Below are 21,017 nucleotides of genomic sequence, written 5' to 3'. Positions count from 1 at the left end.
CATGTCAACACTCACCTGGTGAGACGGCATGGTGAAACCTGTGCGGGTTTCACGAGTGACCCTGTTAACTGGCGACTCTCAGCCGAATGCGTCTGCTGTTGTCGTAGTTAAGGCGGCTGTTGAAAACAGCAAGATAATGCGTAGCTGTCCTCGTAGATGCCTTTGCTTAGTTTTTCATCTAAACACACCTATTTGATCAGTCTTTGGAGTCCTGTTTGAGGACGCGTGCCACGTGGGCGGCTAACACTGAAAATGAATGCCTACATTAAACAAATGTTAAGTACAAATGTTAAGATGGCATCGTATCGCACCGAATCGTTCTGTATTGAAATGTATGGTAGCCCATGTATCTAGATGTGTACCGGATCGTCTCATAAGGGAGAAATGCACGACTATAACAACTATATAATGAGTCTTCACATTCCGCATATCTTGTCGAGTGGATGGGGGCCCCCCCCAAAGAAACATAACAAGCAAGTCAAATTTCAACGGGGTTTGCAGCCTATAAAGACTCATCACAGGCATAAGAAAAATAGCACAGAGGTCACCTTTGGCGAGGCAATCACACTTTGTCCTTTTAAGAATGAAATTCAATCGTGTCTGCTCTGCAGCAATGTGTGAGGGAATCCTTCCAAAGACAGCTGGACCAATAACAGCTGAACCCCTCCACTATGTCCTCCTCACACACTAAGAAACAGAGCTTTGGTTCATTCACACCAGCGCACAGAATCGATGGATGATAAGAGTTCTCCACACAATGCTAAAACAGCTACCCCTCTGTTACAAAGAAGCACGTATGTTTCTCAACTCCACCAATGCTTAATAGAGAATGTCTGATAAATGTCTTGCCTTGAATATTGTTCTTTTTTGTGGTTTCAGCAGAACAATATCCATATCTAATGAACCATGAGGCCCACATACAAAAAAAAAAAAAAAAGCAGAAAATCAGGATTATCTCTTTGTGTGCCAACTTGTTTTGTCTGCCTGTCTGCCACTTCCCATCCTCACCATGAAGCGGTGACGAGCGGAAAGGTGAATGAATTGAGACCGGCTGAGCTTAGATTGCCAGGACATCCAGTGCGGGCTCCTCTTCGGATAGAGGCAGGCTGAAGGGTGCAATTTTCTCAGTTTGATTGCGATACCACTTCTTAGGGAGCAGTTTACAGATACTGATGTATATCAGCTAGCTTTTGGTCTGCTATACTTTTTTAAAAATGTTTTTGCAGAATTTTGTGAAACCTGTAGTGTTTTATGGTGTTACTCGTTTCACATGTTCTTGTGCTTTTTTTAAAAAAAAAAAAAGGTTGAAGAAGATGTTGTGAATATTTAACTTGATTCTGCTGTCATGAATGGGTTGGCTTCAAAGGAATTTCTCTTTCCATCACCTAGTTTCTGTCACACCAGCAACTTTGAGCTCTTAACAGGTTATCGGATTTGATGAGCTAATTGCATGTAAATGATGTAAATAATAGTTAACTTAACTAATTAACTTACAAGGGACTAGCTGATGGTGAAGAACAGAAAGCACTGTGTTTCCTTCTGAAATGTAGTAACCAGTCCCGGTTCTGCGACGCACAGCATGCATTGCACCCTCAGTTTCATATTTTGCAGTTGAAATTTGAATAATAAATAACACAATAACAATAGGCAGTAATTAAAACACGTTTTTGGGATGGCAACTGACACACACACACACAAAAAAAAAGAAAGAGAAATCTGACACCCGAGTGTTTTTGAATGCACCAAGAGGGAAGAGTTTTCAAAATAGTCCTTAAATGGCTGCCTTGAATGTTATCAGGCGCCTCGTTGCTGTGGTAATGTGGCAAACTAAGACTTGTGACAATATAGCTCATTTTGGTTGAGAATGAAGACGCAAAGAGACCTACTGATGGTGGCGATAGCGATGGCAACAAAGAGATAAAGCACGCCTGTTCTTTTCCTCTCGGACATAAACACAGGAGAGAATAAAAACGAAACCCCTCTCTTCCCTCCGACTTTGGCACGGCTCGATTTCCATCTTTTCTTTTCTCCCCCTCCATCTGTCTATTCTTCTCCCCATCGCCTCCCGCCACCCTCTCCATCTGACCTCCTCTCTTACTTTCCTCTCCTCTCCTCCACTCAGTTATTTAGTATAGGCAGCTGTGGCCTTTCCAGAGCCTCTCATGTCCTCCACATTTCTCTCCCCTTATTGTAGCACCAGTGCACTGACCCCTCATCCACCCTCCCTTCCCTCTCTGTGTCTCTCGCCCTCGTTCTCTCATTCATTTTCTCCTGCCAAGTCAGCTCTCTGTGCACCCCCGCCCCCATCTCTCTCTCCCTATATCCGTTCTTCTACTCTCTCGCTCTGGCCAAGTCGTTAATATGGAAGACTGTGTTCCTCTAAGCCACTGGGTCTTCCTTTGCTTTTTCTATTTTACTCTTTCATCTGTTTTCTATCCCTCTTTGTCCTCACAGCCACTTTTACCTATGTCCTATTCTTTGTTTTCATATTTCAATCACATTCCTTTTTTTTGCTCTCTCCACAAATCTAATTTGCTTTATTGGTTTGTGCATTAGATGAAATATTGCATATTCAAATACATATCTCAATAACTACCACACTAAAAGTGCCAAGCCTACATATACATGCTGACAATTTCTTTGAGCTTTACCGGCAGAAGGGCTAAAAGCAGACGTTTGTCATGAGGGTGATGCTAGAAGAGAGGGTGTGGGACCGATTAAAATCGAAGCCCCCCCCCCCTTGGGACCGTGTCCTCACCAGAAAAACCACGACATCGATGTTTGCATTTTCTGACAAACAACCTCTTTCAGTCACGAGAACGCTGACAGTGAAGTGAAAGCAATGTTCACTTGATGACACAACACATCATGACAATCACCAGGAAAAGGCCACAAAAAAAAATGTATTTCAGGAGGATGAGGTGGATGACTGGGTGCACAAATCACCAGGCACTGACACAAGAGACTGCAGTCAGCATTATTTATCTTAATCTTGAGCACAATCCTTCCCTCACGTTGAGTTACAGTTGTTGCAGGGGTGACGTGTTTTTGTAGGCCAACCCGGAAGTTAGCGCCGCCCTGGTCCCCTCCACAAAAAGGGATTTCAGGTTATTGCAGAAAAGAAGCTCTAAACAAAAGTTTGACGATACGTTTTGTTCGGCGAGATAATCTTCACAAATGGACACCACTTTCAGGATGTTTGAAGCGTAAATGGAATCAGCAGAAGTGAAAAGCTAACGTTAGGCTATAAAGGAACTACACCACGGTCGCATGACTTCAACGTCACCACCGCTGAGCTTCACTTTGAAGAGAATATAGACAGATATAGATATACAGACAGATAGATATAGAGTATAGACACAACGAGGCTGTGAAGGCGGACTGGTGAGTAGATGACTTTCCGTGTTCGGCGTGAAGACGTTTAATGTCCACGACAACGTCTGTAGTCTCATTTAGCCGCTTGTTAGCAACCGCCGAACCATGCCCATTGTATAATTACAATCGCTTCTGCTTTCAATCATAGAGTCAAGGGTTTTCTTCCCAAGAGCAACATACAATTTCACGGAGCTTTTTTTTTGTGTTGACAACAAGGTCTTGACTTGCTAGCTTGCTTGTTTCCTCATCAATTTGAACATTCAAAGAGTCATTTACAATCATGAAATGTTCAGGTGAATTGAATGCGCCCGAGACAAGCTTGTTTGAAATTGCACCGCTTCCATTAGCTGCGTGATGGCAGGTTTGTTTTGACCTATTTCATCCACAGCAGCGAGTCTTTCTTTTTCCAGACAGACAAGAACAGGCTTTCCATACAGACCCTGGGCACAGAGAATTGTTGGTCGATATGCAGGCTAACTGACGGGGGGTAGAGCTGAAATCGATTCTTCTGAGTAACATCAAGAACAAATACATTTAAAAGATGTGAAAATAACATCATTATACACTGGCGATGGTTCCATTTACTCTGGCTCAGACACAACATTTTTTAACTGCCACATGCAGTGTCAAGGTGGTTAAGGTTACAAGGCCTGTTTTGCACGCCAAAGTGTACCAAGTGTATACATACATACATGAGCCCTCTGCTTATTCAGCAGATGTGTGTAAATTGGCGTCCTTGGGCCCAATCTGTGCTTATAACCGATCCACACTGCAGAAGCAAAGCCAACGTTTCCCCCCGGAGTGGGTTATACATGTATGTTGTGCTTTGAAACATTAAAGAAGGTGCATCTGGAAAACACATCAAGAATGCAAGAGCGACATGACCTCCATTTGTATTTGATTGGTTAGTATTATGTATTCAGCATCCCCATCTTGAAACATCATGCTGTAAATTGTGGACACCAGAAACTTCCCTTCGATTGCCACTTTCTTTTTTTTTCTTTTTTAAAAAAAAAAACAATCATATTAGTTTGCTCATATTGTACAATTTGGCTGCATTCAAACATCATTTTGGTTGCTAGTTTTATAGTTGAACTACTTTATGTCATCACAAACCCTATAGACCGCTTTTCTGTTAGTAAATATTATGGTGGTGGCAGAATAATTCCCTGTAACACATAAGCTACACCAGCTACCAAGTTTTGTTGGCTTGTTTTTTTTTCAACAATGGCTGAATATATACGGTTAAACTCAAAGTTTACCAATGGGGGCCAGATTGGCCGACCCGGACACGCTCACTCAGTGGATGGACGATCTGACAGGATTACCAGACATTTAGCATTACACCTACCTAAAGAAACTGAGATTTAACAGATGAGTTTTGTCTCCGGCCACACGACTAGCTAACAAAGTTAGCTAATGCAGAGTTCCCCAATTTCTGATGAGGTGGGCGTGACAAACCTTCAGACACATAACGTTATCCATACCTACAGACAACACTTTATTTAACCTCATGTAATGTGCAGTTTTGACCTCAGTCGCCTCGGTCCGATCCTTTCGTCTCATCAGGTTTAACCATAGTCGTCTTTGATTCTTTTTTTACCGGCAGTGGCAGCTCGTATGTGACAATGTATGTGTCAATTTGGAGCCATTACTCCTTCCATTCTGGCAGCCAACAACACGAGCGAGACGATGATTTTCGGGAGGTTATGCAGCCTACTGCTTTGAGGTGATTCGTGTCTGTCTCCAGTGTTTTGCCTCCAGCCAACACCGCGACGTGATCGCGACATCTGCACTAAAAAGGGTCAATAGCACCTGGTGAAACCCCACAAAGCCACAGCATTTGCCCTCATCCTCCCCCAAGATTAGCACTCACAGATGTGGCTGATAATAACGCGTCCGAGCAAAAACCTTGGAAAATGACCCGTGATTCACAATTAAGCCCTGCAAATCTCTATAAAGTCGAGCTAAGCTGAAAAGCAGCGGAGCGATGAGAGCCCAGCACCAAGGGTGAGGGCAAATCAAAAAACAAAATGAAGAACTTGGACTTGTGCGTGAAATATACGCTGGCTTAGTATATTATTTCCAAAATATTCCTCCATCTGTCTCATTTCATGGTCAGGACAGTGCACTGTCACACACACAGACACACAGACACACACACACACACACACACACACACTCTGTCTTTTCACCCTCAATCTCCCTTCCACTCTGTCTCTTTGTCTGCCTCTCTCTCTCTCTCTCCGTCTCCCTGTCTCTTTGTGTGGAGTCTGCTACAACATTTTGATTTACTTAAGTGACTCCATTCTGCAATCAGCCACAGACATGAGCTGTGTGTTTGTGGCCTTTCTCCAAGTGTGTGTGTGTGTGTGTTGGAGGCTTAAATCCCAGCCACCGGCCACTAGCCTGAGGTTCATTAGCCTGATCAATGATTGACTCTCTTCTCTTCTAATTTTCTTTCAAATAACTTTTTTCTTTCTTTTTTTTTTTGTTGCAGTTTGTCCCCCACTCTCTCCCTCAGTCTCATTGATTTCTTTTTTTCTCGTGTCAAGACGGATACTTTCTTTCTTTCTTTCTTTCTTTCTTTCTTCTCTCCATCCCTTCCTGCCATCGCAATCATTGATTAGGTCTGTTGAGGAAAAAATATGTTTTCTTTTTTTTTTCTCTCTCTCTCGCTCTCCTTCCTGTCTTTCATTAAATGGCTCATTGATTAATCCTGGTGTTAAGGAGAATTGCCTACTCGGTCCCAAAGTAAAAAGCACTAAGTGTTATTCGTGTTTCTCTCTCCGCCTCGGCCCGACCTCCCTTTTGCTTTCAGTATAGACATTGTCAATACGCCTTGGCGTCATCCCATCGTTTGCTAAAGAAACGTGTCTTTTCCTTTTTTTCCTGCTGCCTTTTCCGCTCCAAGCTGATAGCCCTTGGCGTCTCTGAGGCATCTAAAGGCTGGACGGTGGAGGGTTTTCGGCGTCTTTTCACTCTCGGGGGAGAAAAGACAAACTGTATTGTGTTGAGCAGTGGCGAGCTATTACGCTTTCTTCAGTTCACTTTGTCTGAAAACAAATGACACTGCTGGGCTAAAACAATTTATGGAGCTAATAGCTTATTGGAAAAGAGATCTGATGCAGTTTGGTACTTACTTACTGTATTTATTATAGTATGAATGAACGCTACATTGTTTATCTATAGTAAAACGTCAACCTGAGCTGAATCTAATGTGACATTTTGATCGGAAATTGTCTTATAATGGACAATTTTGATGTGATCGCTAATTATTGTTGGTTAAGATGGCCCTTTTTTCAATTTTACAATTTTTTTGGCAGCTTGAAACTTTAAGTTATTGATACACAACAGAGGGTGGTTTGTCTCAAGCAGTAATATGAGGATTTCTTCAAGCCAGTCTGCAACTCACTTGTCAAAATACATATTAGATAACCTGAAATGAGATGACACGATGAGTTATACTGGTACAAATGGTTATTAAATGTAAATCACAATAAGCCACAGTAAACCAGAATAGAAGTCTCCTATGGCAATGTGTGACTTACTGGTATTGTTTTTTATGATCATGCAAGACTAGACCCAGAAAGAGTCATCAATAATAAGACAAACAGGTGTATTGCAAGGATTGTTTAAAAGCTGATTTTCAAGCGAGAGAGCCTCCAATCTCTGCGACTGAAAACTGCTTCTCTGCTTGTCTGTGAGCTTCAGTGATTATCTGTCACCCTCAACAATAATGAACAGGTTTGTTTATGATCCACCTTGGATCTTGTCTTTCTTTTTTGCCCGGTGCTGTTGACTACAAGGAGAATGCGAGAGGAAAGCCTTAGCCTGAGGCAGCGGTGTGAATAAAATAATACAGTGTCTGTGTCCCACCCTTTGTTGCACTTTGAGGAGGTGGGGGGGGGGGGGGGGGGGGGAAGGCTCACTGTTCAGCCTGCAACTGTAAACAAAGATATTGTGCTAGTGTGTGAGTGCATGTGCGGGAATGAGTGATACGGAGATAAACATCCCAGCTCTTGTTGTCAGGCGACTCTGTCACACTTCCGCTCTAAGAGTCTGCTTAATTTAAACAGCAGCAAACACCTTTCTTCCACACTATCCACGCTACGTCTGCATGCCTTTCTTTTATCACTCTTAAAGGGATGTGGCACAACGCTGGCTTTGATATGCAGGCAACTATATGTTCTCAGTGGCTATAAAAAAAGGGATTATCAAAAAGACACCCCAACCAACTTCAACATATATTCTGAACAAATGAATGAGTAAATAAATAATGCATATTCCCAAAACACGCTGTGCTACGATACTACCTTTTACTTTTGACAGTGCAGATTACATCCAAATTAAGTGAATAGATTTTTCTGGGCATATTTCCACGTGTAATGCTGCATTGTTTGAATTTCAGGTTGCCACAATTGCCAACAGCTGGAGTAAGGAAAAATGGTGTATTTAAGCTCTATGGAAATTACACTAACTAACAACCGGGGACGTGCACACATATTGGGTGCAATGCTGTCGTTAAGGCAGCAACATCAGGTGACGTCTGGCCTGCTGCTGGTTGCGAAGAAGCTTGCGGTCATACGCGCCCGCACTGGCATGTTTTCTGGATTTCTACTGGCAGTTCAGCGACTGCTTGGACCACCGAGCCAAAAAAAAAAAAAATCGCCACTTTGATAAGTGATTACATAATGTTCATATTGAGTGTGTAGCGTGGTGACAGCAATGCATTCTTCAAAGAGGTGACGGAGACGGAGGGAGAGAGAGCAGAGGGAGGCAGCAAGGGGAAGTAGAAACCTGGTTTCAAAGCAGCAGCCGGGTGAATCATTACCTGAAACATCTAACATTCTTGTACACTTTCCGTCCGTTAAAGGGTGTCTGTCTAAGTTGGAAGTAGCTACGGATTCGTGGACGAGAAGTGCATTTTTTACAGCAACAATTCAATTGGTCATTGTTATTCTGGCACGTGTGCCATCGTAACGTATCCTTGCATGTATTTGTGTGTTTGGGCATACAATTTTATAAAGTGTGTGATTAAAAATTGAGCCACCGCCCCTCAAAATGCACACATCCTTGCTAACAACTTCATAATATACCGTAATTCTGAGTATAAATCCATCAAGCCATCGATTGAAATGATCCGTTTTGAAGATTATCTTATAAAAATAAATGCCACAACATTATTGCTGCAGCTATTGTTAATGACAAACTTATTGTAATATTTCTATTGTGGTTTAAAACCAAAAACACACTGCACACCAAACAATCCAGTGTTTTTGGATGAGGATACGGACTGTTGGGAAAGCATAGTCCTGCGGTCAGGAAGAGTGGAGAAACAACTTAATAAACACCACTCCTCATGTCCTAAATGCCACCTGTGTATCACTGCCGCAATCGTTTGGGATGAGTGGGCCTGGTGTGGAGTATCTCTTTGGCTTTTGTGTTCTGTGGCTTCTACCCTGAAACCCATTTTCCATGTAGGACAGTGAGGCGACTTTCAAAAAACAAGTGCCATTTCCCACTGCTTCACACGGCACTTGGTCGTCCCAGTAAACAGCAAATAAAAATATGTGTTCTGAGGGGAAGATGTGCTTTTTTTTTTTTTCTCCTCCCCTTCTCAGCTTCTTCCTCCTGTAAACAAGGAGTTTTAAAAAAAGATTGGTTTCTGCATTTGTGTGTGTGTGTGTGTGTCTGTATGTGCAAGACGATATAAGCTAAAGGCCTCTCTCGTTTACTTTGCTTCAGTGCTTGACTTCCCGCAAAATCACTGGTGCAAAGAAAAGAGAAGTGGGGGAAAGGATACAGAGCGATATGAGCAAATAGAGAGAGAGAGAGAGAGAGAAAAAAAGAAAAGCATGTCTAAAAAGTGCAGGAAGTGGGGAGAGTGATATTTTAGATGTTTGGCTGAACATTGGTTGGTTAGGAAAGAGGACCACACACATATCCACACAACCTTTTAGCCATTTCAAGACCCTGTTTCGGGGCTGTTTCTCATTATGTTTAGAGGGCAATGTATATATGAGGGGATGTCTGTTTGCCTCTCTATTTCCATCACTCCATGCAGCTGTCTTTCTTTTTCTCACTCTCCTTCCCTCCTAATCTCCTCCCTCTTTATCTCTCCTCTCCTGATGCAGCCTGACTCTAATTGTGGTCGCCTTCGTTCCTTTTCTTCAAACCATCAGAGCCTGTTTCCTATCAAATCCCTAACTATAAGAAGGCTGATCCAGGGTCATTGGCCAGCCACCATGACTCGACATCTGGTGCTTGTCAGCCTCCGCAGGAAAAACAGGTCTCAGATCAGCACTCTGGTTTGAGCTGAACTCAGCCCCCCGTGGCCCCACTGGGTCACAACAGCCAGATTAGGGTTTCATCCTCAAGTTGCAGTCTAACATTTGCCATGTGGAAAGCCAAGCGGGAGCAGGCCTGGTGGCAACTAAAGCAAATCCTCAATATGCCAAATTCTTGTCAAATAAACTCTTACGGTAGGAATGTGATCAAAAATGGCAGCTGTCTAACCTTGGTGTGTCCACTGTTGAAATGAGAATGAAAAATATTGTCTGCAAACTGTGCTGATATAGATATAGTTTGCTAGTAAAGCTGTCACGGAAGAATGAAAATCCATATATGCCATGGATATGTCTTTTTAGGGAGTTCCTGACCAAAACACAACAGCTCGTTTTGACTGGTGTAATTGATCTGAATGACTTGATCGAATTCAACCCCATTATCGCCGCGAAATATTGATCCAGCCCAAGTTTCAATGGGGTTCGTGTCTTTCTACAATGTCCCTCCAGCACGCCTTTCCATCATGATCCACCCGACGTCAGCCCGATGAACTGGCAAAGCATTTGTCTGCCCGAACCAACTCAGATGTACAATCCGCTAAAACACGAAGACCCACTAGAATCAGAGGCTCCAATCGGAGGAAGACCAAGTTTAAACAACCGTGGCTGAATTTTAAATTCAAATTGAATCAGTCCTGGAAACCTTGGCACCACCTCCATGCCAACAAACACAATCACAACCAAACTTGCATTATGCAGTGGGAAAGGAGAATCTCACATAACCTTACTTGGTGCATTAGAAAGGAGAGGAAATACAACAATGTCAGGCAAACTCCGAGGACAACTAACACAGCTTTGAAGTGCGAGGGTGGTTGTAATACACCCCTGATTATGGCTACTGCCGTCAAAATATGTCAGTGTTTTTAAATTACAGAAGATTGCTTTCGAAAATGCCCCACTTTCAAAATGCCTCGCATGCGTCTTTTTTTTCCCCCAGTCCCGCTTCCTGTGCAGACACTGAAAATCAAACGAAAAGAAAAATAGCAGTCGCAGTTATATTTATCTCATTTAATTCACAGATTGCTGACCTTCCCTTGGACTCCCACACCTAAATGGTCTCCTGTGTTAATATCTGTCTGTTGCAGACAGACATAGAGTAGATTTAGGGTTTTGTGTGATAATCCACAGAAGTAAGACTTGAAAGGAAGGAAATGTTGGTAAGCAAGCGAGGCAGGGAGAAAGTGGTCCAACTCCCACCAAGGCTGGCTGATCTATCGCGGTCAGCCATTGGCAGGACATCGGGAGTCATCAGACGTTCAAGCCTCCATGCGGCGATGCTTGCCAAGTGTCATAAGTAAGCAAGTCTACAATATACAACAGTCACAAAGGAAGCCAACTCAACTCAGCTCAACTCAATCAATTATTGACCTACTAGCTGAGGAGGAAATACGGCAAAACATGAGCAGCGGTCTGCAGCAGCGAGATGTTTAGATTGGGATGTAAAAGTGCATCCAAACACAGACGGATAATAACATTCTGCCTTTTCACAAAGGACTAGGTTTTGACCGATGGGGGTTTGGCAAGACAAAGCCCTGTTTTTCAAGGGGGGGGGGGGGGGGGCAATGTGAGGGAATAAGTGCCAATGTTCATTATATTTAAATACAATTCAATCAAATGTATTCCCATATGAATGTCTCAGAGCAGAGTTGAATGGTGCCCCATGAATCAGTCAAATTCCAGTTCAGAGTGCAAAGAGCAATGAGATAACTAAAGTCCCTTTACCATGTGTTACAGGTAAGTACAATCGGGCTGCATACTCCTCTTCCCCTTCTTCCTCCTCCTCCTCCTCCTCCTCTTCCTCCTCCTCTGAATCTGGCTCAGCCACGTCGCCTAACAACGGGTTGTCATGTGGACTGGCTGATTGTGGATGTGATTGGTCAATGACAGATGATGGACAGGAGGGGGAGGGCATTGGAGAACCTGTGAAAGAACACAACCAGGAAAGAAAAAAAGGAGGGAGGGGGGGGGGAGAAAAAAAAAGGAATGATGAATATGACGGATGAATAAAAGTAGCAAGAAACAGAGTAACCAAAATATGAAAAAAAAAGAAATGAGCAATGGAGCATGGTGATGTCTGCTGATGGTGTAACTAAACATTGCGGCATGAGACTGATGAAGCCAGAGCAACTGACAACGTTGGAATAGCCAAATATCACGTCGTCACGTAGAGAGCGTGGTTGGCTACATCACCACAAATCTACAATTTTCAAGGACAGAATTTGATTAAATTCCGTGTTGCATCTCCGCTGCCGCTGATTTGTGATTGCAAGGGAACTTGGTCCAAGTTGTTGTGGAATTGGGTAAGGTGTCGAGTCTGTGCATCGGGCAGAGCTGTGTGAGCCCAGACTCACAATCAAGAGTCCGCAAAATCAATTGCGTATCGATGTGGTAACCTTGGCATTTAGTGACTTCTGAATGCTAAATGGCCCCGCTCTCGGGTTGTGCATGTGCGTGTTTGTGTTTTTGGGAGTCTTGTGTGTGTGTGTGTGTGTGTGTGTGTGTGTGTGTGTGTGTGTGTGTGTGTTTTGCCCAGACAGATAACTCTGGTGCAGCCTTGCATTCCATACAAATGTGATGGCACAAAAAGAATGTGATTAGCTGTTTAAAAATCTCTTGACCTCTCACATCCACGAGTATGGGAGATACTGAAATATTGCAAATGACCTAACGTTGATTTCATAATTGCGATTATTTTTCCAATCGGTTTCCAGTAGTCACCTGGTCAAGGACACCACACACTCCTATACCTATTGCTTTCCACAGGCATGAGTAGAGAAATACACAAGACATTTCAAACACACAGCCAGTCTTTGTCCCTTCTAGCCATCTCCTGCATTTCCCATCCTGACATTCATTTGGGGTTTGGCAGTTTCAGGCTCAACTCCAGTACAGCAGCGCGATGCAAACGGGTCGAGAAAAAAAAAAAAACATGACACGAGTCTCTGTTTAATTATTTACCAGAATGCCTTTTGGCTTGTTTCTCTCACTGAGATGCTGTAGAAAAATCACACGGATGTGGCATTTTCTATTAAATACCCAACCCCCACCATCTTTCCCCTAGAGTGATGTCGTGGATGGGGGGGGGGGGGGGGGGGGGGGAAATAAGTCTGGTGGCTTTTGCTGGGGAAACAGGAACAACATGGGATTAGTGCTCCATGTGGGCAATATTAAATATGGTCCACTGGCTTGATTTCATAATTTGTGCAGAATTGATCGGCACTGCCCTCGTTGTCTGTGGGTAGCCTCCACCTGGATTGATGGTCCTGAGACATTTTAATCAGTTTTACAGTTTTTTTTTAATCAGTATGCCTGGATTTGTTTTGCCGTCGTTACCATTATCAAAATGCTTGAATTCCTTGGGCAGTTTCATTATTATTCCGTGTCAAAAGACTTCTTTTTTTCCACACTGACAAGAATAAATTCCTGGGGCAAACAATGAGTGGTGCATTATTGTGTTACATGGCTAAATGTAATCTAATATTTGAACATTAAATATTTTACTCATGCCTGTGAAATATTAATGAGCAGCAGCAGAAAATCCAAGAAACTGCCATCTTTTAAAACTGCTCGGTGTTAAAAATCGTGTAAGCAAAGTATTCACAATCATATCTTCTTCATCTTTAAAAACAGGCCACAAATATAGCATATAGTATATAGCTTCCTGTTTCAAAAAAAAACTCTACTATTTCCTTCAGCAGCAAGGCATAGTAGTTTTTAGCCAGCGTTGCTCAATCAGGAGGCAATAGTGCATTTGTTTGGGGACTATTTTCAGCAGTGGATCCACATTTGGTGCTCTAGTGAGTGCTTTTAATCGTTTTGGAGCTGTACTGCACGGATATATCAGGCTGTGGATACACACACACAGTACCTGAATTAGTTAATTGGTGGTTTTGGTCTTTTCATGGCATTTGTTGACAACAGGAAAATAAAAAAATATATATTATATTAGCAGACTTAAAGACCCTTAGAAGTTTGAAACCTGCATGTTTTATTTGCAGGCAGTTCTCTTCTTTCCTGCCTTTGTCGGCCCATTGTTGGCATTTCTTGCCACCTTACCACCACCTGTAGATCAGTGGAATAGTGTGAAACCACTGGCGGGATGTGTATCGTGCATGTGCATTTGCATGTACGTGCAAACAAAACAGGGATCCACACGTCAAAGCATTGCTCCACAGTGTTGCTAGTGGTTTTAAAAACTCTGCAGGGGTACCTTTCTCGCATTCCTGCCTGAATGCCGTTCCCCATCAAACTCCCCTCTTTTTTTTTGTGTCATCTCCCTCTACTGTCGGCTATCCGATGAAGATTCGACACTCGTTGCGAATGGGACATTGGGCCGGCGAGCGACAACCAAGCGAGGGCCAATTTAACGCCCACAAAAACGGAAGCACAAAGTTGCAAACTACTGCACTCTAACTAGTTACAGGACCACAAGGCTGATCCATGAGAGCCTACTGCTTATTGGTATTTGTGGATGCAGTGTTAGCCTGTGATTAGCATGCTGGGCACGCTCTGAAAATATTCCTCTCTCCATCTCCAACAAAAGCATAACCTCATCATAAACGAGCTTTAATGTTTCAACCCCCAAACGCTTTTCCCCGAAAAATCCACCTGCATTGTTCTGGATTTGGGGAAAAAGCTCTAGGTCGACTTTCTCTGTTTTTTGCCTGCTCTGTCAATCTCCATATCAAAGACGCCCTGGTAGAACGCATTATTAGAGAGAGGGAGGTGTGTGTGTGTGTGTGGGGGGGGGGCTGAAATATTGCTTTTTTTAGGCCTTGAGAAAATCCCAAACCTTCCCTACCTTAACTCTAACTCATGGAACTCTCTGTGTGTGTTGTAGTAAGTGGGTCACAGGCAGATACTGTGATTGTCAAAAAGGTCCGACGCAGCTGTCCAGCTTGCCTCCGTGGGGACGCGGCGTTAAGCTCGGCCATGATTGTCTGGGAGCCTGTTGTTCTGGCTCAAGACAATATTCTTTAAAGGGCTCTGATCAATGGAGTAAAAATAACTTTGCAATGAAATACTCAAGTCTGTCAAATGGCTCGGCGCCTCCTGGCAACTCCTCACTAGTGCTTGGGGGAACGAGGTAATGCTGCATTCACATCGTGAGGGAATAAGCGGCAACTTGGCGCTTCAAAGACTTGGAAGTGCGTTCTGGTGTCTGAAATGAAGCCACCAAGACTCCCAAGAAATGAAACGTTTAGGAGGCTTTATTGCTCCTGATCTCGCTTTTTCAGCACACATGGATGTAATTATGATGCGTCTTGGTGGATCATTTTGGACGGCAAGACAAAACACTGGAATGTCTTTCAAGAGTTGCAATCGCAAGCTAATATGAAATGAGTCATTTGAAAGGAATTTGGCGACCAGTCTTTCAGTAAACACCAAAAGTCAAATGAAACCTGAGGTGTACAGTGGAATTTGCTACTCTAGAAGGAACTGCCCCCCCCCACAAGATTAAACTTCACACAAACACACAGAAAGACAAATCTCTAATAGAACAGACTCAAGAGCACTACAGAGTCTCCTGGACAAAACCTCAATCACTGAAATCAATGTTGAAGACTTTTATTATGAATGTGTTGTCACTGGCGGCAATTGAGGGACAAGTCACACCAGGTAGTCTTGCATCTTATTGTTTAGTTTTTATCAGAATGAAATGTGTCAACAAGAGTGGTCTCGAGGCTGCAGCCCGGACTGACGAACGGTTGGGAACAGCAGGACACAGCCAAAACTAGTCCATCTTTTCCTCAAACCATGGAGAGAAAAACACAACCAAGCAAACATATCAAGCTGCAAGCAGTGCGTTGCTCATTAGCAATTAGGAATTTTCCCTTCTGTGGCTTGTTTACTTTGTGATTATCTCACTATCTTGTTAAAGCTTCGCTTCTGTGGATTAAAAGTTAAATATAGTCTTGAAAACTCTGTATATTCATTTTTTTTTGGGGGGGGGGGGTTAGATGGTTGCTCGAGAGGCCCCTTGTGTACTTTGGCAATGACTGGTTTATATTGTCTCAATGGGAAATCGGTAGAGCTTTTTAACCCAGTAACCTTGTCACGCAAAACAAGTGCGACCTTAGATCTCACCCAGCTGTTGTTGAGAGAGCGAGTGTGTGTGTGTGTGTGTGTGTGTGTGTGTGTGTGTGTGTGTGTGTGTGTGTGTGTGCATTTGCGTCTGTGTGTTTTGAACACCTGGCTCCCTCAGTGCCTCCTCATTCTTCATCCCTGCTTGGCTTGGTTTTGTCAGGCACACACAAACACACACACACACACACCTACACACAGATCCCTTTGCTGTCGTGTCCTGAGGTATCTCCCTCTGTACTCTCTCTCACTGTTTTCTTGGCCTCTCTCTCTCTCTCTAGTCTTTTTTCTTTATTTTTTTATTCATTTATCTTTCTTCCTTTTTTCCTGTGAACTCTCTTCCACACTGGTCACAACCCAGCTGCGCAGCACAGTGAGTGTGTTGTCCTTTGCCGTTGTAAAGTCGCAACGGATGAATCAATCAAACAGCAAACATGTCCATTTGAATGCAAATCATCACCAGTTAAAGTGATTCAAATCTTGACGGGGATTGACAGAATTCACTTTTAGGACTGTAAAAAAAACAAAAAAAAAAACATTTGGAGTGATTGGAGTCTCGCCAAATATATTTGGAGGAGGAAATGACAAAAAAATTTACTTTCTGATCAAATAACAGGCCTATAAATGTGATATTTAATTCAAGTCAGTTTCATTTATATGGCGCCAAATCACAACAACAGTCATCTCATGACACTTCCCATATAGAGCAGGTCTACAACGCACGCATTACAGAGACCCAACAGTTCCCATTGTTAACATTCAAATGAATAAAGTTTTAAAATATGAAGTGCGTGTTGGGCTCTATATATTGTCGACCAATGTCAGTTGAAATAAACTGGCGTGACTGACAATGTTATTTGTGTATGTTACTTTTTGGATATTGGTTCATTGGCATTTCATTTTGTTGTTTGAATAAATGACACATTTCATTTAAAAGGCATTGACCAAAATATTTGATGTTTCTGTAATGGTTAATCCACCAGTATGTGCAAGCCAAGCTCTTTAATCAAAATGACATCTTTAATGCTAAAATAGAATTATTGTTGTTATCCATGAATTCTCAAATTTACTGTTTTACAAAAAAAGCAGAAAAAAATAGTAAAGCACATTATTATTTTTTAATTGAGATGCCAAATCACAGTTATTTACTTGCATTCCTGAACAGAAACATTTGTTTTGTGGTTGCAAGAATGCAAGCTGTTATCAGGGCCAAAGGAGGTCATACAGAATATTAAGATTTGTGGTTAATATATGTGAATAAGGACTATTTCGTTGGTCCAGTTTGTTATTTGCCTAATAAATAACAATACAATTTTTAGTTTGAAACAAGTTTTTGACAAGATTTCTAAAATATTTGTGTTTTCTCATTTTTGTGACAGATGGTCTAATAAATTTGTTAAGCACTGTATCTATTAAGTGTTAGGGAGAATGACTATTCCTTGTGGTACTACCACCTTATAAAGGCCCATACTGAGCAAAGCATATTAAGATTCATGTACAACAACCTCCTTACTTACTAACAATAAGCAGTAATAAGAAGGTTATTGAGGGAAAACTCTTAGTTAATGGCCTTGTAGTTGTAGGCATTAATAAGTGCTTCATAACGACTAATAAAGAGCCAATATGCCGCTAATATTCATGCTAATAAGCAGCTAGTTAATGGTGAATATGTGTACCTTAAAATAAAGTGTTACCAAGGCATTTTATTAAAGATTTATCAAATACATCATACATACACATATGAATGAACACACTTACACGTACAAACGGGACACGTACCACATCAAGTTTTAGTTAAATGACCGACCAGCAGTTATTGGTGGCTGTCGGCACTTTGTTGGTTTATGTCATTTCCCAGCACAGAGGAAAAGACGGAAAGCAACATCTCTGTTGTGATCACAGCGAGTGAAGCGGAGATTATGTCTTAAGAGGCTGCAATCAGGAGACAGAACATCTCCAGATTTAATGCTCGCCTCAAATGGAGTTCTCATGTTTACATACTCGATACCTTCTGTTGCATATTGTGCCTACAGTACATATCTGGTTTAATGAGCCATATGTCTGATTGGGCCAATTTTCCCAGACTCCTTATATTCACATTTACCAGAAATGGTTTCCGCGGGCGTAGACCATTGCAAAGCACATTACTGTGACACACAGCGATTTCCAATCAGAAATCAGTTGCTGCAGTGGAGAAACAGAAGTACCCTCCAGGGTTCTCTTCTGCAGTTGCTGGGGGGGGGGGGGGGTCGTGGAAAGATTGAGTAGAGTAGCACAGCTAATTGGGAAAAAAATAAAATTATATATATATATATATATTTGATCTGGAAAAAATGAATTTATCCACATATTTGTGTTTAGGCAGAAAGTAAACAAAATACAAATAGGATTACAAATTGATGCGAGGCTAGACTATTTATTGTCTTAGTAACCACTCACTTATTAGCAACAAATGGTGGACCGCGCCAACGCCTGAACACCACGTGCTGTGAAATAGACAGATGGGAAAGCACAGGTTATGAACTATTTAAGTGCCACACTGGCCTCTGATTGAACTCATCTTAAAGACGTACTGGGCAGTTTTCAAATGCAGTGTGGCGACCAGTAAACGGCCACAGCTCCATGTACCTGTTGCTTTCAGCAGACACATTTGGACTAGGTTATTTTGATATTTAACCAAACGTTATAATTATTTTTTTGAGGAATTCAAACGTACTCCCCCGGCGATACCCAAGGGTTCAAGACTTCAATCGAAAGTGCTGGCCTCAAACTCCGTGCTAGTTCTTTGATGTTGATAGACCAAGTAAAAAAATGGAGATAGGAACGATACACATTTGAGATAAAAATCATGTTTACGCGCATGCAAGATGGGACGGGGGCCGACGTTGCATTTATCTGAATATCTTCGCCGTTTTTTTTTGTCACGCGATGAAACGGAAAAAGCGGCAGTGGGAGCGCGCTATTTGGGAACCCCTCACGAGGGCCGGATCTGTGTGATTGTGTACATAGACCGTTTTAAAGAGCGGCAGAGCTAAGAAGAAGGGGAAAAGCCTGTGGCTACACCTGCTTCTTGTTGTAAGTAGTCGTATGTTGCTTGACATGATCTCAGTTTTCTCAATTTTATCTTTTACATTTACAACCTTTACAAAGCTTCATTCAGCATGTTTGTGGTTTTTCCAAATTTGATTTGTATGTGTCCAACATGCTGATGCAGTATGCCAAAGTGAAAAAAACACAAACAGTCAGGTCGTACAGGTGATGTTGTGCTGAAGACAAAGACACCAAACACTGGCATGGTAAACATTTTTTTTTAGTGTGGTATGTAAAGGCAAGATCCGAAGTAAGTGATAAAAACGGCCAAAATAGCCCAAGACATCTATTGATGGTGGTAACAGTAAGTGGGTCTCACTAATACAGCACCCACAGTTATATTCAAAATGTCCTGAGCAGCAGAAGACAGTCAACACAGCTATACGGATCTTGCTTCCTGTGCGTGAAAGGTGGACAGAATTGAATGGACCAGTGAAAACTACTAGAGGCAATTACAAAAGTGAACACACATTGATTGGCTATTGGTGACGACAAGCTCCCCGTAACTTGTATAAAAATCTGCAGTGTCTCAATCGGTGATGGGGAGGAAAAAAGCCCCCCTTTTGTGATTTAGGCTGATCTGACGGCTGCAGTTTAACATGAAAAATGTGGCCTGGAGCTACTTTACATAATCAGAGAGTTCTCTGAGTCAGTACGGTTATATATATAGAACCACTAACCCGACTGAAGAATGTATTTGTGGGTCCTCTCATAGCGTGAAAAGGGGGCTCTCTCTACCAAAGATGATTTTGGTAGTTTGTACACAGTGGGATGAAGTTTAACATGAGATTTTTAGGGGGGGGGGCAACTCCGTGACGTTTACCAAACATCAATCAGGATTTGGGAGGATGTGTATGTAGTGTAGCAAACCGTAAACGAGGCGTCAAGCCAGGCCATTACACACAGGCTAATTAGATGAGGGCTCTCCCTTCTCCTCCTCCACCTCCCTTCTCTCTCTATACAATACACAATCACCCACGAACAAAGCACAGTACAGTCCCACAATTCCGATTGAGGCTGGACAAAGACAATTAACTACACACACACACACACACACACACACACACACACACACTGACGGCTATACATTTTGGTCGAGTGAGGACAAAGTGTAAAATCTAGAGTAAGAGTCTTTATTCTTCTTTCTTTTATGCCAGATGTCATTAAAAATCTTGTGTAGATAGGGCGGAAGACAGAAAGGAAAAAGGACAAGAAACTCAAAAGCTAAGCGGGCTGGAGATCTGGCGCTCTCCCCCCCCCCCTTCATTATCACTGTCTTTCTCTTTTATGAGTCCGTCAGATCATGTCTGCTTTTTTGCTCTTGTGGGCTATAAGCTAGTGTTAAGCCACTGCGTCCCCCTGGGCCCAGTTACATAACAACCATGATGACGGAGAGACACATGCTAAAACCATCGAGTCACACACCCCCTCAGAAATACAATCTTGACATGTATGTATGTAAAGAACTAAAGGGAAACTTCCGGCCATAACGCTTTCATTGTCAGTTCTGATTTGTTTAAATTATAAGGTTTTTTTAATTTTATTTATTTCTGCTCTGCTCTGCTCTGATCGCTATAATACTGAGCAACAACATCATGTCAGAGAGGTGCTAAAGCCAGAATGGCTAAACAAAACACGCCGGACTGCGGATTCACAGCATCTGGCGACCGGGCTAATCCAGGCCCCTGGTGTTTTTTGCATAACAGGTGTCACCACTGCCAGTGTGAATCGGAAAAAGGAAATGTGGAGCAATCACAATATTTCCATGACATACTCAGGTGTATAATCAACCGCACGCTCGCGCACACGTGCACAGGTGAACATGTAAACACACACACACACACACACACACACACACACACACACACACACACACACAAGGAGTAGCCCTGCCCCCTGAGGTCACCGCTAATGTGTCCTTTGGAGGAATGATTTGTTCGTGCGTGTGTGGTATAAATTAGGCCTATCCATAGGGGATGCCACAACAGAGCGCAATACATTACCCTCTCTTTCAACAGCCACGCTCCTGTCTGCCTCCTCGAGAGAGAGAGAGAGAGCGCAAAGCAGCCAGCTCACCAAATCCCCTCATCTCTCAAAGACCAAGAGGTAGGTAAGTGGAAA

General features: G+C 42.6%; 1 protein-coding gene across 7 annotated transcripts in view; it reads right to left on the bottom strand.

The window, feature by feature from the left end:
- Nucleotides 1–21,017, bottom strand: part of tenm3 (teneurin transmembrane protein 3) — a 203,523-nt gene that overhangs the window by 124,428 nt on the left and 58,078 nt on the right. The window contains exon 6 of one of the 7 annotated variants that reach the window (XM_070913106.1): nucleotides 11,445–11,642. The exons of the other annotated variants lie outside the window; for them this stretch is intronic. Coding sequence (XP_070769207.1) covers nucleotides 11,445–11,642 — 198 coding nt within the window. The remainder of the gene's footprint in view (nucleotides 1–11,444; nucleotides 11,643–21,017) is intronic. 7 annotated transcript variants of the gene reach the window in all.

The sequence above is a fragment of the Enoplosus armatus genome, chromosome 2 (genome assembly GCF_043641665.1).
Source record: "Enoplosus armatus isolate fEnoArm2 chromosome 2, fEnoArm2.hap1, whole genome shotgun sequence".
NCBI classification, from domain to species: domain Eukaryota; kingdom Metazoa; phylum Chordata; class Actinopteri; order Centrarchiformes; family Enoplosidae; genus Enoplosus; species Enoplosus armatus.
The sequence above is the reverse complement of the archived record's forward strand: the minus strand, read 5'-3'. Positions and strand labels throughout refer to the sequence as shown.